Source organism: Ranitomeya imitator, chromosome 1 (genome assembly GCF_032444005.1).
Source record: "Ranitomeya imitator isolate aRanImi1 chromosome 1, aRanImi1.pri, whole genome shotgun sequence".
NCBI lineage: Eukaryota > Metazoa > Chordata > Amphibia > Anura > Dendrobatidae > Ranitomeya > Ranitomeya imitator.
Window position 1 is genome coordinate 268,508,520 of NC_091282.1, and position 26,901 is coordinate 268,535,420.

Below are 26,901 nucleotides of genomic sequence, written 5' to 3' on the forward strand. Positions count from 1 at the left end.
CAAAAAGGCTGACCATGGACGAGCCCTGAGTCAATGCCAACAGTTGGAGCTCCATATCATGGGTGACACGAGGCCCTAAAAAGACCTGTTTCAGAGTGCTCAGGAATAACAGAGCACTCTGCACCACATGATCGCCACGCTCCTACAGCGGCGTAGCCCACTGCAACGCCATGTCCGACAATAAGGATATGATAAAGCCCACCTTAGCCCGCTCTGTAGGGAAACGAGAGGCCAGAAGCTCGAGATGTATTGAGCACTGACTCACGAAACCCCTACAGGACTTACTGTCACCAGAAAATTTCTCTGGTAGCGGGAGGCGAGATAGCGTTGGTACAGGGGTGGCAGTGGACAAAGTAGCTGCAGCCACACTTGCAGCTTGAACAGCGACAGCAGTAACATCCACAGCTGAGGTTGAACGCTCTAGAGCCGCCAACCTTCCCTCCAGCTGCTGGATGTACCGCTGTAAACGCTGATCGTCCGTCATTACTAGCCAGACCTTGGCGCTAGTATTATGTTAAGGACTGGCGGAACGCACCAAGTATAGATTTTACGAAACTAGGTGCGTTCGCAGTCCGAGGTCCACCGTGCAGGTAAAAACCCTGCTGCTAGTAAGACAGACTATATGACGGTACTATAAGTATACACGCACGGGTTAACTTCACCCTGCGTGAAGGAAGCGATCCTGTTGAGTAACAGGACCGCGGTAACGCACATAGAGCACGAGCAAGAAGTCAGCGAACACAACCCCAAAACAGGATTGAAGTCCGATTAGACCACTTGCTGGCACAACACCGCAACTGGGTGTGTAAAGAAACTATTAAAATAGTATATAAAGGCAAGAGAGTGCATGCAGTGCCGCACTGACGGACGCCACTAACCACCCAGGCTTGGGTAAGGAAAGCGCAGAGGAAGCGCACGGCGCCGTACAGTCGGTCACAGCAACTAGACGCTGTTATGTGTGTAACGTGCTGTAGGATAAGTCGGGCGCTAGATAGCAAACATACAACTTCCGCGAACAGTCATCCAATAGGGAGGGTATTTTAAATAGCGACTTTCACTCACAACACACACTCATATTATCAAGACAATACTAGCGCATGGCCGTGCGGTCATGCGCAGTTTATATAGTTGCAGCACAGGAAGCTGCTACAGAAGTTTTGCCCTTTCAGGACCTGCCAAGAGGACCAATGGGATGTGCTGCAGCACCTGAGCATGTGACCCTCGATCTCCAACGGGAGATCCTGTCCTGGGCAATGTCAGTGTGTGCAAATAAGGACTTAGTCCCAGGGAAGCCCGCTCGCCGCAGATCAGTGCAGGGTACAACAGGAGAGCCGGAAAAGGCAGCAGTAACCCTTTGCACAGAATCAGTCCCAGCGAGACGCTGGGAGCAACGCCTCCGCTGAGCAGAGCCCACTGCGGCCGAAGCAGAATTGGAGACCGCAGCAGACACGGATCGAGATTCCCCCTGTGCAGCAGAGGAAACTCGACTCCTAACACATATTGCCAGGTAATTGTTACCACACAATGAATGCTGCAGCAACTAAAAAAAATAGCTGAATTGCATTTTTGCACACTTTAACCGCACTTTTTCCCATTTTCCAACACATCGAAAATTACAATGAATGGTGTCATTGAAAACAACAAAAACAAGTCCTCATAATTCCATATGGATTGATAAATAAAAAAAAATGTTATCACTCTTGGAAAACAAGAAAGGAAAAATTAAAATGCAAAAATGGAAAATTACCCAGCCGGGAAGGGATTCAAGAGGACTTATTATCTCCCCAATGTGTCTATTTACTAAATACTTGTATTTCCCATGATGCAGCAATTTTGGATTATTTTTACTTCTTAACTAATAGTTTGCATCCCTCCTGGGAAAGCAGTGGTCCCTACATGGTCTGACAATATCAGCATTGATTGGGCAGTGCCGAGCTTTGTAAGGAAACAAAGTAACACCCAGTTGTCAATTTACTAATACGCTTCTAGAATGAATAATAGAGCAACTGCATATTGCACAAAATTATTTGATTATTTGAAATACAATCATTAACAGGGACAGACATTTCTGCAGAACATATCACAAAATATACCAACTACATATAAGGCTTAAAGTACAATTTCATAGAAGTATTAAATATGTTGATGACTGAACCTGAATGATTTAGCAGAATGATGGATAAATAGACCTATCGTGTCCCTGATGTATTTTCTGCAATTGCAGTCGGCCCATCTCCTCATTCATTATTATCGATTGTCTTTCTGAATTCTATGTTGTGCACTTATCTAAACATGAACCCATTAAATTGATGTATAATTTTGGGAGGAAATTACACATTAGGCCATTAAAAGAGTAATTCCTTTCACAGCCCACTGCCAACAAAATAAAATTCAAGGTACTTGTGCTGACGTTTACAACACTTTGTGCCCTTGTTCTGTCCTATTGATCTAAATGCTTAACCAATTACATCTCAAAGTGCAGTCTCATATCCTTGGGACAATACCAGCAGCTACTACCCAAATTATTATACATTCCATACATGCTGAAATTTAAATGATGGGACAAGAAATGAGAAGGCATTATTTTTATGCTCCTACTTATCGTTAATTAGCCGCAAACTTCGAAAAAAAAAATAATTTGTTAAATTGAAATAAAAATGTCACATACCATTGCCAGTGGTATTAAAGCCATGATGTCCCTTTCATTGACGTATATTTTGGAGATACCAAGATCTGATAGAACTTGCCCAAGGTATTCAGCTTGCCAGGTGATTATCTGTACTCCTGATGGGTCGGTTGAGCTGCCAATTTTAAAATCCATCTGGAAAATTTCATAGTAGTTTTCTACAAAACTGAAATAAAAAAGTGCTTTTACTAAAACAGAATCTTCCAAGGGACAATATTAAAAGAAACATTGGACTTGTATAAACTCTTTTCCTTTATTATGTCTTAAACAGTTTCATTTGGATACTCAAGAAGTGTCACTAAATTCTGTAAACACATCAATTACGCCTACATTTTACATTTATCTGACAGGTATGTCTCAAACTAGGAAAACCAATGTCTGTTCTACATGTAAGCTCATGAAGTAGACGTACGAAAAATTCCCTATAGTTGTCATTGCTCCTTTTGTACAACAATTTTTAAAACATGCGGAACAATAGCTACTTTAAAATATCAAAATAATAATTTATTTTAAAATGTACTGTACCTGTCATTTGAATGGAAATGTTTAAAAAATGCATAACCCTATATCACACATCTTTGCTAATCTGCCATTTTCTTTGCCAACTTGTTTTTATGTCCCCCCAGTTGCTTTATCCACTGGCAGCACTTTTTGCAGAAGAGGGACATGTACAGTCCTAGCTGATCTGTCAGCTGTATGTGAGCCTTAATTCCTTTACTTTAGACCCCACTGCTTAAATGTGAGCTGCTGATGGGCAATGAGAAATATGGAGGAAACTGAAATACAGATTAGGTGGAAAATAGGAGAAAAAGTTGGGATGAAGAGAGGAGGATTGAAAAGAAGTACTATAAAAAAAAGCTGGCAGATAGAACATGCTTGTAAGGTGATGTCCCTACTTTCAGTAAACTTACTTGCTTTTCTGTAACTATAAATGGATCGGTGCTGATAACAGCCTATGAGTCAGCCAATGCCAAGACACCAGGAGGTAGGGAGGTAGAGCAGGATATTGTGACCAAAGCATGCATAAACCTATATATAGATCACTAGAATACTTTTAAGGAGTCAGTATTAGGGATGAGCGAGTAGTCATATATTCGGACGTGCTATACTCGTAACGAGTAGGTCCTAATACTCGGGTATTTGTAACGAGTAGCGAGTCCAATGCAAGTCAGACAATTATGAAGCTAGGACTACTATCACGGTAGTTCCAGTGCCCAATGTGCTGGCATAGACATAGGGTCTCCAAAAATCAGCCCAAGGGGCTGTATCATGGCTGATGCAGGAAGGAGGCCTCAAGGGCCAGACAATTATGAAGCTAGGACTGCTAGCACGATAGTTCCAGTGCCCAATGTGCAGGAATAGATATAGTGTTTCCAAAAATTAGCCCAAGGGGCTGTATCACGGTTGATGCAGGAAGGAGATCTCATCACAAGTGCCTCTGATGGAAAATAATAATGAATGGAACATTGTTTCTAGCTTGTTGACCATGGGGTACATGTGGCAGAAGCAGGAGTAGGATACACATGTAAGAAGAAGGAAAGGGGTTTGTATGGGAATAGATGGACGTGATCACTAGTAGCATAAAAGAACGTTTTTGGTGACTTCAGGTTGGGATGCTGTCATCTGGAGGGCTTAAAAAAGGTGGCGGAATCCATTCCGTGTTAAATTTTATCAGAGACAGCCTGTCTGCATTCTCTGTAGTCAGCCGTGTGCATGTATCTGTGATGATTGCCCCAGCAGAACTGAAAACATGCTCTGATATCACACTAGCAGCAGGGCAGGCCAGAACCTCCAAGGAATATAAGGAGAGGCCTGGCCAACTGTGCATCTTATTATTATTATTATTATTATTATCTTGGATACTCAGTAATTAAACAGAACAGAAGTGTCAGGAAGGACGCAGGTATGGTCACTTAGATACTTGTTGATCATGTTGTTCAATTTCTGCCTTCTTGACATTGTTACCAGTCCAGCTAGCCCTTGCTGATGAGACGGTTTATTAAATATGGCCCAGTTTGTGGACATTTTCCCCCATCTCTTTTGGACCTGCTGGACGTGTCTCTCCCAATTAATGCATGCTGTTGCAAAGAGCTGGTACCTCTGCTACCAGCCGTGTCTGAGTGTGATGTTGTCATCAAATGATCGACAATGGCCCTCTTGAAGGATTCAATTGTGAAACCCCTTGGTGACTGCAACAGTAGCGAAGGAAATTTGTCCTTGTACCGTGGGTTGAGAAAGGTGGCCAACCAGTATAGGTTGCTGCTTAAAATGTGGATCACACGAGGGTCTTGGGACAGACAGTTAGACATGAACTGTGCCATGTGTGCCAAGCTGCAAAGAGGCAAATGCTCTGTGGCATCAGAAGAAGGAACAATACCCATCCTCTCTTCACACTGACTCTCCTCCTCTACCTCCTCTCCAGCCCACCCATGTGACAGACATGAAGCTGCAGTTGGGAGTCCCCTCTGTAGCATCAGGGGTCCCCTCGGTACCACAGAAAAAGAAGTCCTCTCCCTCCTTGTCTTCCTCCTCATCTTCATCACTCAATCTTGCTCCATGATATTGGCTGGACTGGGTAGGATCACCCAGTGTGAAATTTTGCTCCATAACCAGCTGATAGGCACTCAAAGATTCCATGTTTACATTAGGCAGCGATTCTTTAAACGTACATAGCATCAGGATGGTAATGCTGATAATAGCCTGAACACCGCTCACGAGGTTGGTGCAGTACTCAAAGTTATCAAGCACCTCACAAACGTCATCGATCCACACCCACTCGACATTTGATATGTGTCTTGGCTGAGTCGCAGTTTGACAGGCATGTTTAAGCTGGTATTCAGCAAGTGCCCTCTGCTGCTCACTAATCCTTGCCAACATATGATATGTTGAGTTCCACCATGTGGGCAGATCGAAAATGAATTGGTGATTTGGTAAATTAAATTGCTTTTGAAGTGCTGCAAGATCTGCAACATCGGTAGAGGAATGGCGGAAATGGGCACAAATACTGCGCACCTTCTCAAGCAGGTACGGCAAGTCAGGGTATGTTTTGATAAATTTCTGAACCACTAGGTTCAGCTCTTGAGCCATGCATGGCATGTGTACCATCTTCCTGAGCTTTAAAGCTGCCTCCAGGTTAAGCATATTATCGCAGACAACCAGACCGGGTTCGAGTTTCAGTGCGGAGAGCCACAAATTGGTCTGTTTTTTATTCCTTGCCATAGCTTTACTGCAGTTTGTGGTGTTTGACCTAAATAGATCAGCTTCAGCAGTGTATGTTGCCACTTTGCCGATGCACTGCTGCACAGCTCCCAACTTGGAAGTGATGTGGAGGGTAATTCAGCATAGGATGAGGAGGCGGAGGAGGAGGAGGGAGAGGGGAGACAGGACGTATATGATGAGGTGGAAACCATGATTGAGGTTCGGCCCCCTATTAGTAGCGTGGGTAGCATATGTGATGTTCCAGTTTGTGACTTTGTCCCACCCTCCACCAGGTTCAGCCAGTGTGCCATGACAGAAATGTATCGTCCCTGTCCACAACTACTTGTCCACATGTCTGTTGTTAGGTGGACCTTCCCTGTTGCAGCATTGGTCAGAGCAAGCTTTAGATTGCTTAACACGTGCTGGTGTAACGCAGGGACAACACACCAGGAAAAATAGTGCCGGCTGGGAACAGAGTATCATGGGTCAGCCACAGCCAAGATATCACAGAAAGACTGTGTCCCTACAAGCCTAAATGGCAACATCTCCACAGCTAGCAACTTGGACGCTTGGCTGTTGCAAACAAGTGAATGGGATTGTTGAGTCCTGTGTCTCTGTGACCACAGCTTGTGAGCAGGAGGTATGAGCACCTGCTTCCTGGCCAGCAGATTGGGAAGGATGGGTCACAGTCGAAATGGCAGTGGTTTGACACGCTGACAATGATTTGGTACCCTGTTTATCCACCCACCAACTAAGGTGCTTGGCTGCCATGTGTTTCCGCATACTGGTCGTGCTCTGGTTGCCTTTGCCCTGGCCTCTGCTCAGCTTCATATGGCAGATGCTACAGATGACAATGTTTGGTTCAGAAGGACTATCCGAAACCAAATTCCAGACAGAAGAAGAATGCCCCCTTGCCTTGACTTGGGGGCACAGAAGGATTGCTCTTGACAACAGTTGACACACTTCGCACTCTGCTCAAACCAGTAGCCCTTGGTGCCTTTGTTAGTGCTACGTATCCACCTTCTTCCTCTGTGCTACTGTGCTGACTATGCATACCAACGGCCCAGGTCAGATCAGTGGACTCATCATTGACCACCTTGTCGTCCATGTCATCCTCCTTCCATGTTGATATTGTTGACTGGCCAGATGGCAACTGTGTCTCATCATCATCAGCCTCCACCCCTTGAGCCAGTATATCACATGGCTGAAAGTGGCTTTCTTCTGGCCGTGGGTTTTCAAATATTTGGCCTTGAACAGAGGATACCTTCTCATTTTCCTCTTCAATTTGTGCGTTGAGAGGCCAGAGGCAACCAAAGGATCATATGTACCAAACAGATCATTGGAGTGGCCAAGCTTGGGGTCAAATGCTTCCTGTGACTGCTGAGTGGGGGAGGGGATGTAAGAACAGGTTGAGGATTGGATGACCCAGCATTCTGTGTATCGACAGTAGACTTTGTGGTCGTGGAAGATTGGGTGCTGCTAGAAAATTTCGTTGAGCCCTTGTCTGCCATCCAAGACAGTATCTGCTCTTGCTCTTCTGGCTTCCAGACACATTTACATTCCAGACAGGGAATTTTTGCAAGGAACATAGATGCATCAACCTTCTTCTGACTCCCAGACTCAGTGCCTTGTTGGGCAACACTGACAACCCCACGCCAACAGGCTTTTTAGGAATTTGGGATTTTTGTGAAATAGTTGCAGATGTTCAGATGCAGATATTGAGGAACAAGGAGCAGTTTGTGGTTTGTGGAAGGTAGCACTACAGCCTAGTACTGCTTTGTGCTTTACAAACAGCAACGCAAAGGCAAAAAAATTGGCCTGAGGTTAAATCTGAAGATTGAGCTTGCCAGTCACCACAGAAGACAGCAGTACTGGCTGTGTCTCAGTTGGGAAGTACCGTGCATGCTATTTTGTGTGCAAACAGCACCGCAAAGGCAAAAAAATTGGCCTGAGGTTAAAGCTGAAAATTTAGCTCGCCAGTCACCACAGCGGTGCTGGCTGCATCTCAGTTGTGCAGTACTGTGCATGTTATTCGATGTGCAAGCAGCACTGCAACGTTAAAAAAATTGGCCTGAGGTTAAAGCCGAAGATTTAACTCGACAGTTACCACAGAAGACAGCGGTGCTGGCTGCGTCTCAGTTGTGCTGTAATGTACGTGCTATTCGGTGTGCAAACAGCACCACAACATTAAAAAAAATTGGCCTGAGGTTAAAGCCGAAGATTTAGCTCAACATTTACCATGACAGCGGTGCTGGCTGCGTCTCAAGTTGTGTAGTACTGTGCATGCTATTCGGTGTGCAAACAGCACCGCAATGTTAAAAAAATTGGCTTGAGGTTAAAGCCGAAGATTTAGCTAGTCAGCTAGTTAGAAGTCAGCTTGTCAGAACACAGGTAGTCAGCTAGTTAGAAGTCAGCTAGTCAGAACAAAGCTAGTCTGAACACAGGATCTGATACATTTCGATTTGCTAAACTAATAAGTTTAAAAAGAGCAACCAAATATTGTAACTAAGGGTTATAGATGATCCCACATAGAATACCTCTTTTACTAGAGAAACGGGCACCTGATGAATCCTCATCGAGTCATACATTTGCAGCATGATTGCCATTTAAATCTGTTCTCACTCATAGAGGACGTTAAACACAATGTTTATTTTTTGCTCCCATTCCTGGGATATGGCATCCTTCTTCTCTGAATGTAAATCATGTCTTGTTAGCCAATTAGGCTTTGTCCTCAAAAAGACTCACATAGAGAAAAGTTGATGGCCATGACCAATCAGATAAAAAGACAAGTTTTAAATACAAGGAATGAGGGGCAAAAATACATCAGGTGGTCAATGGCATTTACACCTGAAAAAACATGCATATTTAAGGCATGGGACGTGTCATCTTTAACATCTAAAAATCACCCCATCCAAGTTAATTTTCCATTCTGTATTTTGCTAGACGTCTGGAACAGTGATACAAGTTCAACAATCTGACGCAACTGTATTAATAGTTGTGAAGTATATGTGTTATTTTGTGATAAAAGGCCAAGTGGTCATAGAGAGCATTATGATTACATGGGTTTGATATCAGTGTACTACTTTCAGGACTAATAGAGGTTGCCAAGGCTACTAATAGTCACACACAGAGTACAGATTTGCCTTTAAATATACCTCAGGCGTTATGAGAGCCAGCTTTATAAAAGCGCTGCACAAAAGATAAATTGGAAAAAGTTATTACCTAAAGTAAACTTTTTTTTGAAGTTTTAGTATTGATTAAAATTGCTAAGTGCTTGTAAAAACAAGCAACATTGCAATGTACTTCCTACTTAATTCTATAGTCTACTGTTTCTTGCCTTAGTTACCAACCGTCTCAGAGTGATTGGTCTCCTAGTGCTTAAGTGCTTTCTAAACAGCTTGCAAGCACTAATCTGGAGCTAACTAGTGTCCCATTGTTACTCCTATGCTGTACAGGCAATGCAACATCTGTTAGCAGCATCATAGAGCCCACAGTTGAGTCCAGGGGAGCAAATATGCCATTGGTCTGAACTACCAATCTTCAGGATCACGCCAACCCCAACAAGCCAAATGCCGAAAAGGAATACAACAGTGCGCTACTGAAGACAAAAAATAAGCAACCCTTTTACCATGGAAATAAAATGCTAACCCCTTACTGATGCTGGATGAACTGGTATGTGCCTAAGCCCGCATCTTTGCCAGCAGATGATGGTTGTGTTATTCAGCCATCATCTGCTTGTAACAGCCATGAGTTGCCCCATTAAATGTCGCTGTCAATCTGTGATGGCATCCTGTTCTAATCACCCATCTGCTCCCCTGTGACACAATCATTGGGCACCTATGAGTTGATATAATAGTTAGGGATCATGGCAACCCCTAGTGACTGGCTTTCATTGGAGACTGTGATTTTTAATTTTTGCTATAAACGGCAATATTATGGTATTGCTATATATAGTATAAGACATCAGCCAGTCTCAGGTTCAAGCTCATTGAGGCGACTACCCATTACAGTGAAAAGTAAAGGATTCTGATTGATGCTGTGAGTGGCTCGAGTAACATGAATATGAGAAATGAGCAGATCAATCTGCTGAGGTTCGACCTTGAGTTGCTTTTACTGACATTTTTTTGTCCCCACAAATTCAACCAATTTATGATTCGATTTATAATAATTATACAAAAAAAAACTGTCCAGCACCATTTCACACACTGTTGAAAACTGCATGAGGTGGTTTAGGGGGAACTATTAAAGCAATAAAGGAAAAACTCCGCTAACTCATGGAACAATCAATGCATGCAATGATTATGGACTTTCTACCAGAAAAGGATATGATATTCCAAATGGAATTTTTAATGGATTTTCAAAATAGATGTTATTTTAAGGACCCCTTTGCTGGATTTATACATTGTTCCTACATGTAAACTGTTAAATCCACTATAAAAGATAAAGGCCAGTTTACTATAGGGGTAGGACTTCAGAGAGCTCATCTCATTCCACAAGGGCAAAGAAAAAGGCCTAAATCCCATTTCGGGTACTAATACAATGTGATGAAACACATTGCAAATGGGTGTGACAGTCTCAGTTTGTGAATAGTAAGCTAAAGATTCAAGTGATATAGGGAGGTGCTGTACCTGTATAGTCAGTGTGAATTGATTGAGCATTTGTATATTGCAGTAACAGCACCTCAATAACAACATTTGTTTTATTCTTCACACATAGCACACCACTCTATCTATTTTCCCTTAGCCAGACAGGTTGAGATCACTTGGACATTAATACGTCTTAGATTAAAAGGGGTTGAACACAGTCTTAGAAGACCTCAGAGTGTTAAATACATATGTTCCGGGAAAGTAGAGGTTTTGAAGCATTGCAATTTTATTCACCAAAAATCAAATTTCAGGGGGAATTCAGAGAATACGGCAAATTCTAATTTCACCTTTTCTAACAAGTCTGGATGTGTGTCATTTTGGGATGCGTGCAATTCCCTTGAGCTATACTGTAGACCTGTGAACTATAATTTATGTTTTTGTGGGAAATGGAAACCTAGCAACAAATTGGTGCCCATAATACACTATGTAAATCATTTTAATCACTCATTCACACAAATTCCAAAAAACCCCTGATGTGTTTTAGAAACTACAATAGAAAAAGATAAAATCTGAGAGCTAATCTTTGAAATATGATCACAGCAATAGCGTGGGCACCAAAGGAAGTAAAATTATCTACCTTTATGTGGTAAGCTGAAAATTACATGTTACAATCTCACAATTGTTATAAAACTAATGCCCAAAGTGATTCATTATTATTAGCTAAAACACAGGGGAGTCTTTTTTGCTACAGATCACACTTTTTTTCAAGTTCCAAGCTTTAACAGAAAGATAACTGCCTTTATAAATACCGTAAGTATCATTATAAAAGAGGCAGTCAATGGCAGACCAGACAGTTACGGTTTTACACAAGTGGAAATAATTTTGACAATAGCAAATAAAATAATTATAATAAATAATAATAATTGTATTTATATAGCGTCAACATATTCCACAGCACCTTACCATTAAGCGGTGAATAGTGTTGAGCGATACCGTCCGATATTTGAAAGTATCGGTATCAGATGGTATCGGCCGATATCCGAAAAATATCGGATATTGGCGATACCGATATCCGATACCAATACAAGTCAATGGGACACACTCTCCTTCAGGCCCTGGGATCCATATTCATGTGTAAAATAAAGAATAAAAATAAAAAATATTGATATACTTACCCTCGGACGCGCCCTGGTTGTAACCGCTGCAACCGCCATGATTACCTTCCTAAGAATGAGCGCGTGAAGGACCTTCGATGACGTCGCGGCTTGTGATTGGTCGCGTGACCGCTCATGTGACCGCTCAAGCGACCAATCACAAGCCACGACGTCATCGAAGGTCCTTCACGCGCTCATTCTTAGGAACGGAAGCATGGCGGTTGCAGCGGTTACAACCAGGGCGCGTCCGAGGGTAAGTATATCAATATTTTTTTTTTTTTATTCTTTATTTTACACATCAATCTTCATCCCAATACCGATTCCCGATATCGCAAAAATATCGGAACTCGGTATCGGAATTCCGATACTGCAAATATCGGCCGATACCCGATACTTGCGGTATCGGAATGCTCAACACTAGCGGTGACATATACAGACAATAAATTCAATACAGGGTAAGACAGTTAAACAGTGACATTAGGAGTGAGGGCCCTGCCCGCAAGCTTACAATCTACAAGGAAATAGGGGGGACACAATAGGTGAAAAGTGCTTGTTATTTCAGGTCCAGCAATTATAATAAATATGGATTTTCATATAATGCTGCATGATCCAGTTAGCCAATATTTTTAAATGCAATTACAATTATCAAGTTTAGTTATCATGTACACAGAAAGTGTGGAGACAGATGAATAGGAGGGAGCAGATTATGTATAATATTAAGAAGGAAGAAACAGGAGAGTTAGGTTAGTGATTTGAGGTGATAGGCTTCTTTAAAGAGATGGGTTTAAGACGGTAAGAGATAGGTATCAGTCTGATCATCTGGGGTACTGCATTCCAGAGAAATGGCGCAGCACGAGAGAAGTCATGGAGACAGAGGTGCAAGGTTTGAATTATGGATGATATTAATCTTAGCTCAGTTGCAGAATGGAATGCACGTGTAGGGCGATTGACAGAGATGAGGGAGGAGATAACGGGTGGGTCTGAACTGTGGAGAGCTTGGTGGGTGAGACAAGTTTATATTGGACCCTGTAACTAATGGGCAACCATTGTAATAACTGGCACAAGGAGGAAGCATCGGTGAAGCGGCTGGACAGAAATACAACTCTGGCTGCCGCATTGAGGAAGGATTGGAGAGGAGAAAGTTTGGTTAGAGGGAGACCAATCAGAAGAGATTTGCAGTAGTCCAGACGGGAATGAATAAGAGCAACAGAAGGAGTTTTAGCAGTTTCAAAGGTGAGAAAAGGTCAGATTCTGGAAATGTTTTTAATATACAAGTCACATGAGCAGGTAAGCAATTAGATAGAGAATAAAAGGAATGTTCTGTGTCAAATATAACCCCAAGACACCAGGCATGCTGTTTTGGAGTTATAGTTGTTATATGTATGGAAAAATACAATATATAATATGATGTGTATATTTTTATTCTGTTAGAATAGCTCTACAATATAGTGTTGTGCAAAAGCATCATATGGAGGCTCAGGGATTGCAGAATTTTGTAATATATGCTGTAACAAATCAGGAGGTAAGGTCATGGATGGCAGATATGTGCCTCCAAGGTAGTTGGCCTCAGTAATGTAAAATCTGTACCAGAAACACTTGGTTACTGAGAGAGATTTAATATGACTGGATTTTGTGTCTGTGATTTACAGTAGGAGCAGCCAAAAGAGCCTAGATGGGATAGGTTGTTCCCATAATCCAGCCGGGTGCATACAAGCCTAATAACAGCAGCAAAGCTGGAGCTGAATAGAGGTGTGTTTGCTTGGTGAACACATTTAAAGCTGCTGGAACTGATATTGCCTGGAATACTAAGATTAGTGAGGCTGCAACTTTGTTTCATTGTGCCTGAGGAAAAGACTGTCTATGTTATTCATTTGCACTGGAGGAAGGCTGCTTTGAAAGAAAAAAACCTTGTGCATATGAAAATCCAAGTGGCTGAAACCCTACAATGCACAGTGCATAGTTAAAATAACTTTTGACAGTCTTCCTTTTAATATTCCTCTTATTCCCAATCCTCTCTTTATGTATTAAATAACTTCCACCATCCTTTTTTGTAAACTGTGTTTTACAAGTATGAACAATCGCCTCTGCTCTGGGCTGGTCAACATAGGAGCAAGGGTTGTTTCAGTCTTCCAAAGAACATTGTTTATATGGTCAAACCTAAGACATTTATCCTTGCTCTTACATGGGTCAGTCCAGGAGAGGCGGAAATGTCTCAGACGTCAATCATTTTACGGAAAAGTCAATCTATATCTATAATCGTCTAATTCTTTCTGTATGTCTGTAACGGAAATCCCGCGTCGCTGATTGGTTGCGCCTGCTGCCCATGACCAATCAGCAACAGGCGAGGTCCAGCTGCGAATTGGCGCAAGATTTGAACCACTCTTCGCTGATTGGTAGCGGCTAGCCTGGCGTGACCAATCAGCGATATTGGCATGGGATTTAAACACTGCTTTGCTGATTGGTCGCGGCCGTCCATGACCAACCAGCAATATTGGCACGTTATTTAAACACTGCTTCACTGATTGGTCGCGCCCGGCCAGCCGTGACCAATCAGAGATATTGGTGCATAATTTAAACCCCGCTTCACAGATTGGTCACGCCCAGCCGGCCACGACCGATCAGCGATATTGGCGCAGAATTTAACCCCCACTAACAGTGCGATGTAGTTCACTCACGTTTACTGGACAAGTTCTGTCAGTCACAGTGCTACATAGTTCAGTCACGTTTACTGAATAAGTTCTGTCAGTCACAGTGCGACATAGTTCACTCACGTTTACTGAACACGTTCTGTCAGTCACAGTGCCACATAGTTCAGTCACGTTTACTGAATAAGTTCTGTCAGTCACAGTGCGACATAGTTCAGTCACGTTTACTGAACAAGTTCTGTCAGTCACAGTGCCACATAGTTCACTCACGTTTACTTCATAAATAAACTACATACATATTCTAGAATACCTGATGTGTTAGAATCGGGCCACCATTTAGTAATTTTATGTACATGAAGAGAGGACTGGGAGTCAGAAGAATCATACTAGAAATATTTAAAAGTGGGCAGCAGTTATTTTAGCTATGCATTATGCACATTTTTATTGTGAGGTGGAAGGTCACTTTAACTCTGATGTTAAAGGGTTAAATATGATTAAATTTGCAAACAGATACAATATGTGTCATTTTTATAAATGACAAATATTATATATAATAACATGTCAGTATGTTATTATCAGCGGGATACGCTCCACATTAGTTCAGCTCCTGCTGCATTACAAAAGATAATTAATGAGTGACAATATTGTGTAAGTGACAGCTATGGTCTGATGGTGACAGCACATACTGATTGTAATATCGGCATGTGAACAGTACATGTGTGCCTGCTACAAATAACAAAAGATGTCCTGGCTCTGTTCTTAAATTTAGGGAAAAGCATAAACTACAAATGATCAATACTCCAAATATGTAAAAAATGTTGGCATGTTAAATACACACTTCTATATAGTTTAACATATTTTTGTAAATTCATTCAAAAATAACTAAATATTCATAGCAACTTTCCCAGGGCCCCTTCTGCTCAAGCAAGATCTGGTCATATTCAGGTGTGCACTGCACCTACCCTTTAATCTATGGTTAATGGCAGAGATTACCCCAGTGGTTCAAGAATGCAGATGTTTTAGAAAGAATCTATCAGGTAATTTTGCCTACCCTACTAATATCCTGAAATAGGGCTTGTGCAGCTCATTCAGGATATCTAACTTTCATTTTTGTACATCACTCCATTTTGTTGCTGTAAGCCCCTGAAAATATATTGTTGTGCACCAGCTAGTGAAACATATGTTAATGCAAAATGAATATTCACCCTTCCCCTCACCATAATACCTCACACCCTTCTGCTCACGTCAGTGATTCAGTCAGACTGCCTTATGCCCAAGGATCACATCACAATCGATACATTGCGATACAATCCTCGGGCGAGTAATATAGCAGTGTAAGGCTGCGTGTCCACTTTCAGGATGGCCGGCGGTATTGTCGGAGCGGCTTTGCAGCTCTGCGGTAAGCCCCGCCCCCTTCTGGGACACGATGATGCCGGATGTGTTCACAGCACACATTCGGCATCATCGCACCCATCGCATAGGGCCCTGTGCTATATCTTGCGGCGACGCTGCGTCGCCGCAAGATATACGGACATGCTACGATCTGAAAAGACGCGCAGCACGTCCGGAGTCGCAGGGCCGCTGCGTGCGTGTTACCACGCATAGTGAAGACGGGATTTCATTAAATCCCCTCCACTATGCTGTAATATCTGGACGCTGCCTGTCTGACGCTGCGGCTCTATGCAGCGTCAGACACGCAGCGTTTCCTGCGCGTGGAAACATACCGTAACTGCACCCAATCAGTGATGGTGGAGCAGAGGGGTGGGTGGGATTATGGGTGCGGAAAGTGGTGAATATTTATTTTCTATTTACATATACTCACTTGGCTAGCGGCCCTCACCCTATTTCAGGATAATATTAGTAGTGTAGGCAAAAATGACCTGAAAAAATTCCCTTTTGAAGATGTGAATGGTAAGGATAGGAAATTAAAGATGAATGCCACAAGATATGTATATACTAGAGCTCAGCAAATCAATTCACAGGAAACTTTCAGAGGGAAGTATATACCACATCAGCCACTACTGATGTGGCCACTGAACCAGAGTGTTGCAAATGTTTCTGTTCAACTCCACTAAAACAATAACCTTTTTTGGACCTCTAATATACTTTACAGGGAATCTGTCAGTAAGATCAACCCTTGTAAGCTGTCTATATAGCCCATCAGTGTCCGGCCCATAGTCCTAAATGGTTCATTTAAATATAAGAAAAAGATGGGCTCCTCTGGAAGAAGACATCAATTGCATATATCACGGTGTCATTTAATCAGCTTACCATGGCCTACAAGCCTATATAAATGACTTAGGAGGGTTGATCCTACTGACAGATTCCTTTTAACCTCTTCATGACATCCGCCTTATACAGTGGGGCAAAAAAGTATTTAGTCAGTCAGCAATAGTGCAAGTTCCACCACTTAAAAAGATGAGAGGCGTCTGTAATTTACATCATAGGTAGACCTCAACTATGGGAGACAAACTGAGACAAAAATATCCAGAAAATCACATTGTCTGTTTTTTTAACATTTTTTTTGCATATTATGGTGGAAAATAAGTATTTGGTCAGAAACAAACAATCAAGATTTCTGGCTCTCACAGACCTGTAACTTCTTCTTTAAGAGTCTCCTCTTTCCTCCACTCATTACCTGTAGTAATGGCACCTGTTTAAACTTGTTATCAGTATAAAAAGACACCTGTGCACACCCTCAAACAGTCTGACTCCAAACTCCACTATGGTGAAGACCAAAGAGCTGTCAAAGGACACCAGAAACAAAATTGTAGCCCTGCACCAGGCTGGGAAGACTGAATCTGCAATAGCCAACCAGCTTGGAGTGAAGAAATCAACAGTGGGAGCAATAATTAGAAAATGGAAGATATACAAGACCACTGATAATCTCCCTCGATCTGGGGCTCCACGCAAAATCCCACCCCGTGGGGTCAGAATGATCACAAGAACGGTGAGCAAAAATCCCAGAACCACGCGGGGGGACCTAGTGAATGAACTGCAGAGAGCTGGGACCAATGTAACAAGGCCTACCATAAGTAACACACTACGCCACCATGGACTCAGATCCTGCAGTGCCAGACGTGTCCCACTGCTTAAGCCAGTATATGTCCAGGCCCGTCTGAAGTTTGCTAGAGAGCATTTGGATGATCCAGAGGAGTTTTGGGAGAATGTCCTATGGTCTGATGAAACCAAACTGGAACTGTTTGGTAGAAACACAACTTGTCGTGTTTGGAGGAAAAAGAATACTGAGTTGCATCCATCAAACACCATACCTACTGTAAAGCATGGTGGTGGAAACATCATGCTTTGGGGCCAGGACGACTGATCCGGGTACATGAAAGAATGAATGGGGCCATGTATCGTGAGATTTTGAGTGCAAACCTCCTTCCATCAGCAAGGGCATTGAAGATGAAACGTGGCTGGGTCTTTCAACATGACAATGATCCAAAGCACACCGCCAGGGCAACGAAGGAGTGGCTTCGTAAGAAGCATTTCAAGGTCCTGGAGTGGCCTAGCCAGTCTCCAGATCTCAACCCTATAGAAAACCTTTGGAGGGAGTTGAAAGTCCGTGTTGCCAAGCGAAAAGCCAAAAACATCACTGCTCTAGAGGAGATCTGCATGGAGGAATGGGCCAACATACCAACAACAGTGTGTGGCAACCTTGTGAAGACTTACAGAAAACGTTTGACCTCTGTCATTGCCAACAAAGGATATATTACAAAGTATTGAGATGAAATTTTGTTTCTGACCAAATACTTATTTTCCACCATAATATGCAAATAAAATGTTAAAAAAACAGACAATGTGATTTTCTGGATTTTTTTTTCTCAGTTTGTCTCCCATAGTTGAGGTCTACCTATGATGTAAATTACAGACGCCTCTCATCTTTTTAAGTGGTGGAACTTGCACTATTGCTGACTGACTAAATACTTTTTTGCCCCACTGTATATACGATTCATATCGGAAACGGATGTCAGGAGCCCGCCCCATACCCGGTAGGTGATAATTCTGCATTACAGCCAGGACCTGCCGGCGATTGCTAACTTGTTAAATGCCGCAGTCAATCTCTGACGTCATTAACTCGTCCCATCGGTGTGCCTGTGACGTGATCGCGGGTCGAAGATGGGTTGTCATGACATGTCTTTATGGAGCGCCTTTTAAACCCTGTCAGAATTGATCTTTTTCACAATTTCACAGCACTTGGATTTTTTTTCCCATTTTCAAGTGCAGTGTGGTAAAATGAATGGTGTCATTCAAAAGTACAACTCGTCTCTCAAAAAATAAGCCCTTATATATGTATTTTGACAGAAAAATAAAAGCATTCTGGCTCTGGGAAGAAGAGGAAGAAAAAATGGAAACGCAAAAAGGGAAACGGAGCTGCTGGAGTGGGGAAACCAGGAGTCAGACACAGCTAAACTCACCAGAAAGAAGACATAGGTGGTTTATTACTATTTCTGCCTTCTCGATCGCTGTAGTATTTATTTGTATCCCATATTACCTATATAATGCCATTCATTTCCCACAGAACTTTACTGACATCATCTTTTATACACAGTAATAGACAAGTGATGCATCCACACGCCTGACTTTGATTCATCTGGTCCTTCCTGCTCAATTTGTCTGCTTGCCATCCTGCCCACCTCACTGTCAACTATCCTTGAGCGGTATTAGTACCATTCTGCTGTACCATTGCCTCCATTTTATACTGCTCATCCTGACCTATGACTTAGAGAATCCACCTGCTCAGAGGAGCCTATAACATTATTTTTATGTCAATCTTTACTGATGTTAATATTAACTATTGTGCCATGTGATGTAACATGATTTGTAGGAAAGTAATATTGTGTACTAATATTATGCACCCACAGTTTTGCTTAGGGCAACAAGTCCAGTTGTAATAGACATAAGAACCAAATATGTTGTGATGTAGTAGAACGATAGAGTATCTAAGGTTATATTCGCAAGTTCCGTAATTCTTACAACAGAGTGTTGACAAATCCCTTGCATACATTTTCATGACTTTTTCTTGTGCTTTTATGTTCATTTTTGCAGCATTTTTAATTGCCTTTCTCCCCACTTGTTTGACTGGGTGAAAAACACTACAAAAACACTGATTGAATTGACATGCTGTGTTTTGGTGGAAAGATAACAGTTTCAAAAAGAGGCATAAAAATAGTGTACAAAGCGTAATAAATACACTGCGTAAAATGAGCAGATGAAACTCTGCAATTAATCCATGTGTGAATATACACTTAAAGAATAAATACATGGCAAAACCCCAAAACAAACTGAGATTAGCAGGGTGCAACTATGTTTTCAATGTTTGACAAATATGATGACAATCAATCTCCTATCGACTACAGTAATAAACCATGGTACTTATCACAGATGAGTGTTCGTATTGTACTCACAGATAGCCAAATGGTTGCAATAATTTTCAAAAGTATCCTAAAGCAGCATAGACAGCAGTATGCCTGAAAAAAAGAGGTCGGAAAATGGTGGAAAAGGTATTGCTCAAAGTGATTTCTCCCATATGCCAGACAACTCTCCAATCTTATTCCACTGGGACAAGGAAGGGCGATGCCTAAGATCTCTATGCAAGAACAGTAGATACCGTAAGTCCCTTTGATAACAATTCTTTGCTAGACATAGACCACCTCATTTATGACTCTCCAAAGTTTTCCCATTGGTGCCCCAATTCACAGATTACCTGCACCTCACAAGTGTAACTAGAGGTGCAGCTCAGTTGGATGGGGAGGTGAAACACCTGAGTGGGCCCCAAATCACCTAATTGTGGATATAAGGGAAACTCAACAGATGACTGCATTGTTACTGCAAATAAATCTACACGAAGACCAATACTGATATTGCCATTATGTGATGACCATATAGTGCTGGATATCAGTCCTGTAGAACATACAAGTGACTACAGCCCAAACAGCCCAAATATAGATGCTGACTTACAGCTGACATTCTTTCAGATCGAGCGGCTCACTTCTCCTGTCTTTTTCATCTTGCCCAAACCAACATGACACCTTCTCCAGGCACGACTCATCTGAAGAGATTACAATGAGGACACATTTGACTTCTCACATTTCCTGCAACATCCCCATCTATTCCCAACCTGCACAGACTCTTCATCCTTCTGGCACCCTAATGATGAGCTGCTGCCATATGTGTCCCTATTACTGCACCTGCTGTGTGGTACAATAACAATGCTGCTCTTTCTGGCCCATATAATAATACCCACCATCATGCCCCCTTGCCTCCTAGAAAATATTGATGCCCTCTGAAAGTTCCTTAGAAAACAGTGCCAACATTTTTACACAAAGTAGTAATGCTCCCTGTGCACCTTTCACGGTCAACGTACTCTGAGTGCCCCTATAAAGATAATATGTCTTAAGTGCACACTTAACATTTAATAATGTCCCCTGAGTCCCTTAATGTACAGCTTCCAAATACACAGTGTAATGTGTCCACATCTCCCCTATACACAGTATTATGGCTCCACAGCTCATCTATGCACAGGATAAAACACATCGAGCTCCCCTATACACAGTATAATGCCCCCACAGCGCCACTATACACAGTATAATGCCCCCACAGCTTCACTATACACAGTATGATGGGCCCACAGCTCCCTTAAACAATTTAAGATATGCCCAAAGCTCCCCAATACACAGTATATTGAGCCCACATTTTCCCTATACACAGTATAATGTCCCCACAACTCCCTATATACAGTATAATGGTCCCACATCTCTCCTATATACAGTATGATGGTCCCACAGCTCTCCTATATACAGTATGATGGTCCCACAGTTCTGATATACACAATATGATGCCCATACATCTCTTCTATGCATAGTACAATGCCCACACAGCTCTCCTATACACAGTATAATGGCCCAAAAGCATCTCTATAAAAAATATGATTGTCCTCACAGCAGCCATCACACTGTACAATGGCCCCCATAATAGCCCTCAAATTGTGTAATGTGCCCCATATTAGCTCTCACAATGTATATCTGCTCTCAAACTATATATATATATATATATATATATGTATACATACACATACATACAGTACAGACCAAAAGTTTGGACACACCTCATTTAAAGATTTTTCTGTATTTTAATGACTATGAAAATTGTACAGTCACACTGAAGGCATCAAAACTGTGAATTAACACATGTGGAATTATATACTTAACAAAAAAGTGTGAAACAACCGAAATTATGTTTTATATTCTAGGTTCTTCAATGTAGCCACCTTTTGCTTTGATGACTGCTTTGCACACTCTTGGCATGCTCTTGATGGGCTTCAAGAGGTAGTCACCGGGAATAGTTTTCACTTCACAGGTGTGCCCTGTCAGGTTTAATAAGTGGGATTTCTTGCCTTATAAATGGGGTTGGGAGCATCAGTTGTGTTGTGCAGAAGTCTGGTGGATACACAGTTGATAGTCCTACTGAATAGACTTAGAATTTGTATTATGGCAAGAAAAAAGCAGCTAAGAGTAGAAAAAAATCGAGTGGCCATCGTTTAAGAAATGAAGGTCAGTCAGTCCGAAAAATTGGGAAAACTTTGAAAGTGTCCCCAAGTGCAGTGGCAAAAAACATCAAGAGCTACAAAGAAACTGGCTCACATGAGGACCGCCCCAGGAAAGAAAGACCAAGAGTCACCTCTGCTTCTGAGGATAAGTTTATCCAAGTCACCAGCCTCAGAAATCGCAGGTTAACAGCAGCTTAGATTAGAGACCAGGTGAATGCCATACAGAATTCTAGCAGCAGACACATGTCTGCAACAATTGTTAAGAGGAGACTTTGTGCAGCAGGCCTTCATGGTAAAATAGCTTCTAGGAAACCACTGCTAAGGACAGGTGTTGTGAATTCTGTTGTCGGGCTCCCTCCTGTGGTCATGAATGGTACTTCGGCTGGTTCTGTCCATGGAATTCCTCTGGTGGCTGTGGGTGTTTCTGAGTTTCCTTCCACAGGTGACGAGGTTAATTCGTTAGCTGGCTGCTCTATTTAACTCCACTTAGATCTTTGCTCCATGCCACCTGTCAATGTTCCAGTATTGGTCTTGTTCACTCCTGGATCGTTCTTGTGACCTGTCTTCCCAGCAGAAGCTAAGTTGCCTGCTTGATTTTCTCTGGTTTGCTATTTTTCTGTCCAGCTTGCTATTTTGTTTGTTGTCTTGCTTGCTGGAAGCTCTGGGACGCAGAGGGAGCGCCTCCGCACCGTGAGTCGGTGCGGAGGGTCTTTTTGCGCCCTCTGCGTGGTCTTTTGTAGGTTTTTGTGCTGACCGCAAAGTTACCTTTCCTATCCTCGGTCTGTTCAGTAAGTCGGGCCTCACTTTGCTAAATCTATTTCATTTCTGTGTTTGTATTTTCATCTTTACTCACAGTCATTATATGTGGGGGGCTGCCTTTTCCTTTGGGGAATTTCTCTGAGGCAAGGTAGGCTTTATTTTTCTATCTTCAGGGCTAGCTAGTTCCTTAGGCTGTGCCGAGTTGCATAGGGAGTGTTAGGAGCAATCCACGGCTATTTCTAGTGTGCGTGATAGGATTAGGGATTGCGGTCAGCAGAGTTCCCACGTCCCAGTGCTCGTCCTATATTATCAGTAACTATCAGGTCATTCCGTGTGCTCTTATCCACCAGGTCCATTATTGTCCTGACCACCAGGTCATAACAGACAGGCAACAAGCAGAAGAGACTTTTTTGGGCTAGAGAATACAATCAATGGACATTAGACCAGTGGAAATCTGTGCTTTGGTCTGATGAGTCCAAATTTGAGATATTTGGTTCCAACCACCGCGTCTTTGTGCGATACAGAAAAGGTGAACAGATGGACTCTACATGCCTGGTTCCCACCGTGAAGCATGGAGCAGGAGGTGTGATAGTGTGGGGGTGCTTTGCTGGTGACACTGATGAGGATTTATTCAAAATTGAAGGCATACTGAACCAGCATGCTGTTCCATCCAGTTTGCGTTTAGTTGGACCATCATTTATTTTTCAACAGGACAATGACCCCAAACACACCTCCAGGCTGTGTAAGGGCTATTTGACCAAGAAGGAGAGTGATGGGGTGCTGTGTCAGATTACCTGGCCTCCACAGTCACCAGACCTGAACCCAAACGAGATGGTTTGGGGTGAGCTGGACCGCAGAGTGAAGGCAAAAGGGCCAACAAGTGCTAAGCATCTCTGGGAACTCCTTCAAGATTGTTGGAAGACCAATCCCGGTGACTACCTCTTGAAGCTCATCAAGAGAATGCCAAGAGTGTGCAAAGCAGTCATCAAAACAAAAGGTGGCTACTTTGAAGAACCTAGAATATAAGACATAATTTCAGTTGTTTCACACTTTTTTGTTAAGTATATAATATCACATGTGTTAATTTAAAGTTTTGATGCCTTCAGTGTGATATATATATATATAGTAGTCCCTGCACTATATGATGGCCCCCACAGTAGCCCTGAAACTGTATAATGACCCCTGCATTACTTCCTACATTGTATAATGCCCCCACATTAGCTTCACAGCTGTATAATGGTCCCCACAATTTATGAGGCCCCACAGACGTCCCTATAATGTAGAGAAAGGACCGCCACAGTAATCCCCACATTGTATGAGGGGCACCCATACTTTGTGATGTCCCCACAAAGTACGCTACGGGTCTCGGGAACTGGTGACAAATGCAAAAACTTTTTTTCATACAAATATAGGATTTTGTTTTCACTACAAAAAATAAAAAAGAACCAATACATGTCTGGTATCTACATTCTCATGCTGACCTGAAGAATCATAATGGCATGTCAGTTTTACTATATAGTGAATACAGTAAATGTTTTGTACTTTTTTTTGCTATTTCTGCGCACTTGGAATTTTTTTCATACTTTCCAGTACACTATGTGGTAGAATTTCTGGTGTCATTCAAAAATACAATTCATCCCCATCAGAATTTAAGCCCTCATTTGGCTATGTTGTTGGAAAAATAAAAAAAGTTATGGCTCTTGGAAGAAAGGGTAGGAAAAAATGGTTGAAGGAGTCAATAAATGTGGCACACGACATGTGCCCTTCAATTCCCTCCTTTATTTGAAGTAGAATTCTAGCACATTTCTAATAGTAACTTTGTTGTAAAATGTTTTCTGCTATCAAACACAAAACAAAAATATTAATCACTTTATATCACAGGCACTTATTCCCCCAAGGTATTACCTATATCTCAATTTATACAGCTTAATAAACCTGAAGTAACCAGATATATTGTTGACTGAATGCTAGAGCTGAGTGTACATATGTTGAGGGGTATAAGCTGCTGTAAGACACTTCTTGTGGTATCTTATCTACTATAACAATATAGGATACAAATGCAGATTCTTCTCTAGCACCAAATCCAACATCGAGAAAGAGACGGGACACCCACATACACATTTGATGGCTACCAAGTCTTGTCCAAATCAGTGGGCTCAGACAATGTTAATCTAACATTTAGTAATCATCAGTTAGGTGTTTTTATTATCCTTATACTCGTACTATTTCAGTGGCTTCAGAAAGCAGTATCCAGAACTTTTAAAAAATGACATAAAAAAATGAAAAACACATGGCTTTAGGCATCACGAACATTAAGCTGTAATGCAATTGCCTTCACAAAACTGACACTTTTACTAACACATGAATTTAAAATTATAGGGTTGTATTCTTTCCCACTGAATATTCATAATACTCGCAAGCAATATCTGTATACCGCCATGGGTCTCAGTACATCAGTATATTTATTTATGTTCCATTGCTTTATGTGCACAACAGTGAATAGAGATGAAAACTAATTACAAGCAACAATTATCAACTTTTTCCAGGTATTTCTGGCTAATGTAAAACTCTTGTTTCAAGGCATTGTAATTATGTTGTATTCATAATGCCAATTGTTCTTTGATTTCTTTTTCAAAACTAATTAAAGACATGTCATTTTCAAGAATGTTACAAATAAGAAAGTATTCTACAGATTGTGCATAATTCAAATCATCTCCATTGTGTCATATTTTGTAAGAGGAGATAAAAAGCACATTAATATATCTGAATTTGAGATAACTAAATCGAATTGCAGGCTTTGAATCCAGTTGCTATGTCAGTAACCAGTGGCCTCCTTAAGGAAATCTTGCAAACCACCTCCTAACTGCTTCAACATCTCTTCAGATTTTAGTATGCCCACCATATTTGTATGCATGCGTCACTCCACAACAATGACATCTTGCTGGTCGTTGTCCTGTTGCGATATAAATGATTGGCTGAAGACCTAATGAGTAAGCATATCATTGAAGAATGTTGTGGGGACCGTGCCGTGTAACTGTGCCTTAAATTTGAAATAAATTAGCAACAGTTTACCAGCAAAGCATCCCCAGACCATCACATCTCTCCTTCCATGCTTCATGGAGCACAACTTACAAGTAGAACCTTCCGCTCACCTTTTCTGTGTCTCAAAAAAACATGGTGGATGGTGCCAAAATTTTTTTTTCAATCATTAGACCTGTACAAATTTCACTGATCTACCGGTAATTGCCAATCCTTGTTTTGCTTGATTCAAACAAGTCTCTTCTTGTATATGGTCCTCAGTAGAGATGGGTGAACAACTTGATGTTCGGGTTCGGCCGAACAGTTACAAAAAGTATGAGCCGAACCCCAGTCACTTGAATGGGGGCAGGAACATACAGTGCTTGCCTTGCTGTCATGTGCATGACAGCACAGCAAACATTGCTTCTATTCGGCGGTGAAATTGTCCCCGCCGGTCAGAAAGCCACGGTTCTCATGATGTCAAAAGACAGCGTGAGCATTCAGCTGTGATCAGATGTATTCAGTTTACTTCCGGTCACTGATGTCAGCAGATGGGACTACTGCTCCCATCATCCGACACCTGTTGATGTTAATAACTGCGAGAGCAAAAGCGGATGATGGGTGTATTCATCAGCCACTCCTGTGCTGTAAATAATTTAAAAAAGGCATGGGTTCCCCTGTATTTTTGATAACCAGCTAGGGAAAACTCACCTCTGGGGGCTGCAACCCTCAGCTGTCAGCTTCAACAAGGCTGGTTATTGAGAATAGAGGGGTTCCCACGCCATATTTTTAAATTATTTAAATAAATAATTTAAAAAATCAGTGTGGGGTCCCCCCCTGGTTTGACAACCAGCCTTGTTAAAGCAGACAGGTATGGGCAGGTATTCTCAGGCTAGTAAAGGGCCCTGGATATTGGCCCCCCAGCCTAAAAATAGCAGCCCACAAATGCCCAGAAAGGCACATCTATTAGATGCGCAAATTCTGGTGCTTTGCCCAGCTCTTCCCACTTGCCTTTTAGTAATAGCAAGTGGGGTTCATATTTGTGAAGTTGATGTCACCTTTGTATTGTAAGGTTACATCAATCCCAAGGCTTAGGAATGGAGAAACACCTACCCATTACTAATCCTATATGGTAAATAAACACATAGCCAGAATAAAGTCTTTTATTAGAAAAAAAGCAAAACACACTTGCTTTTTTATTTAAAAATAATAAACACAGTTATACTCACCAAACGCCTATTCCACTGAATCCCTCATTCTCCTGTAATAAACCAAAAATAAAAAACAACAATATCCCTCACCT

The 26,901-nt window shown here is 41.9% G+C and overlaps 1 protein-coding gene across 1 annotated transcript in view; it reads right to left on the reverse strand.

The window, feature by feature from the left end:
• LOC138668730 (transmembrane protein 132D-like) overlaps window positions 1-26,901 on the reverse strand; it is a 1,836,494-nt gene that overhangs the window by 593,061 nt on the left and 1,216,532 nt on the right. Inside the window, exon 4 of the mRNA XM_069756046.1 lies at window positions 2,669-2,852. Within this exon, the coding sequence (XP_069612147.1) occupies window positions 2,669-2,852 (184 nt within the window). The remainder of the gene's footprint in view (window positions 1-2,668; window positions 2,853-26,901) is intronic.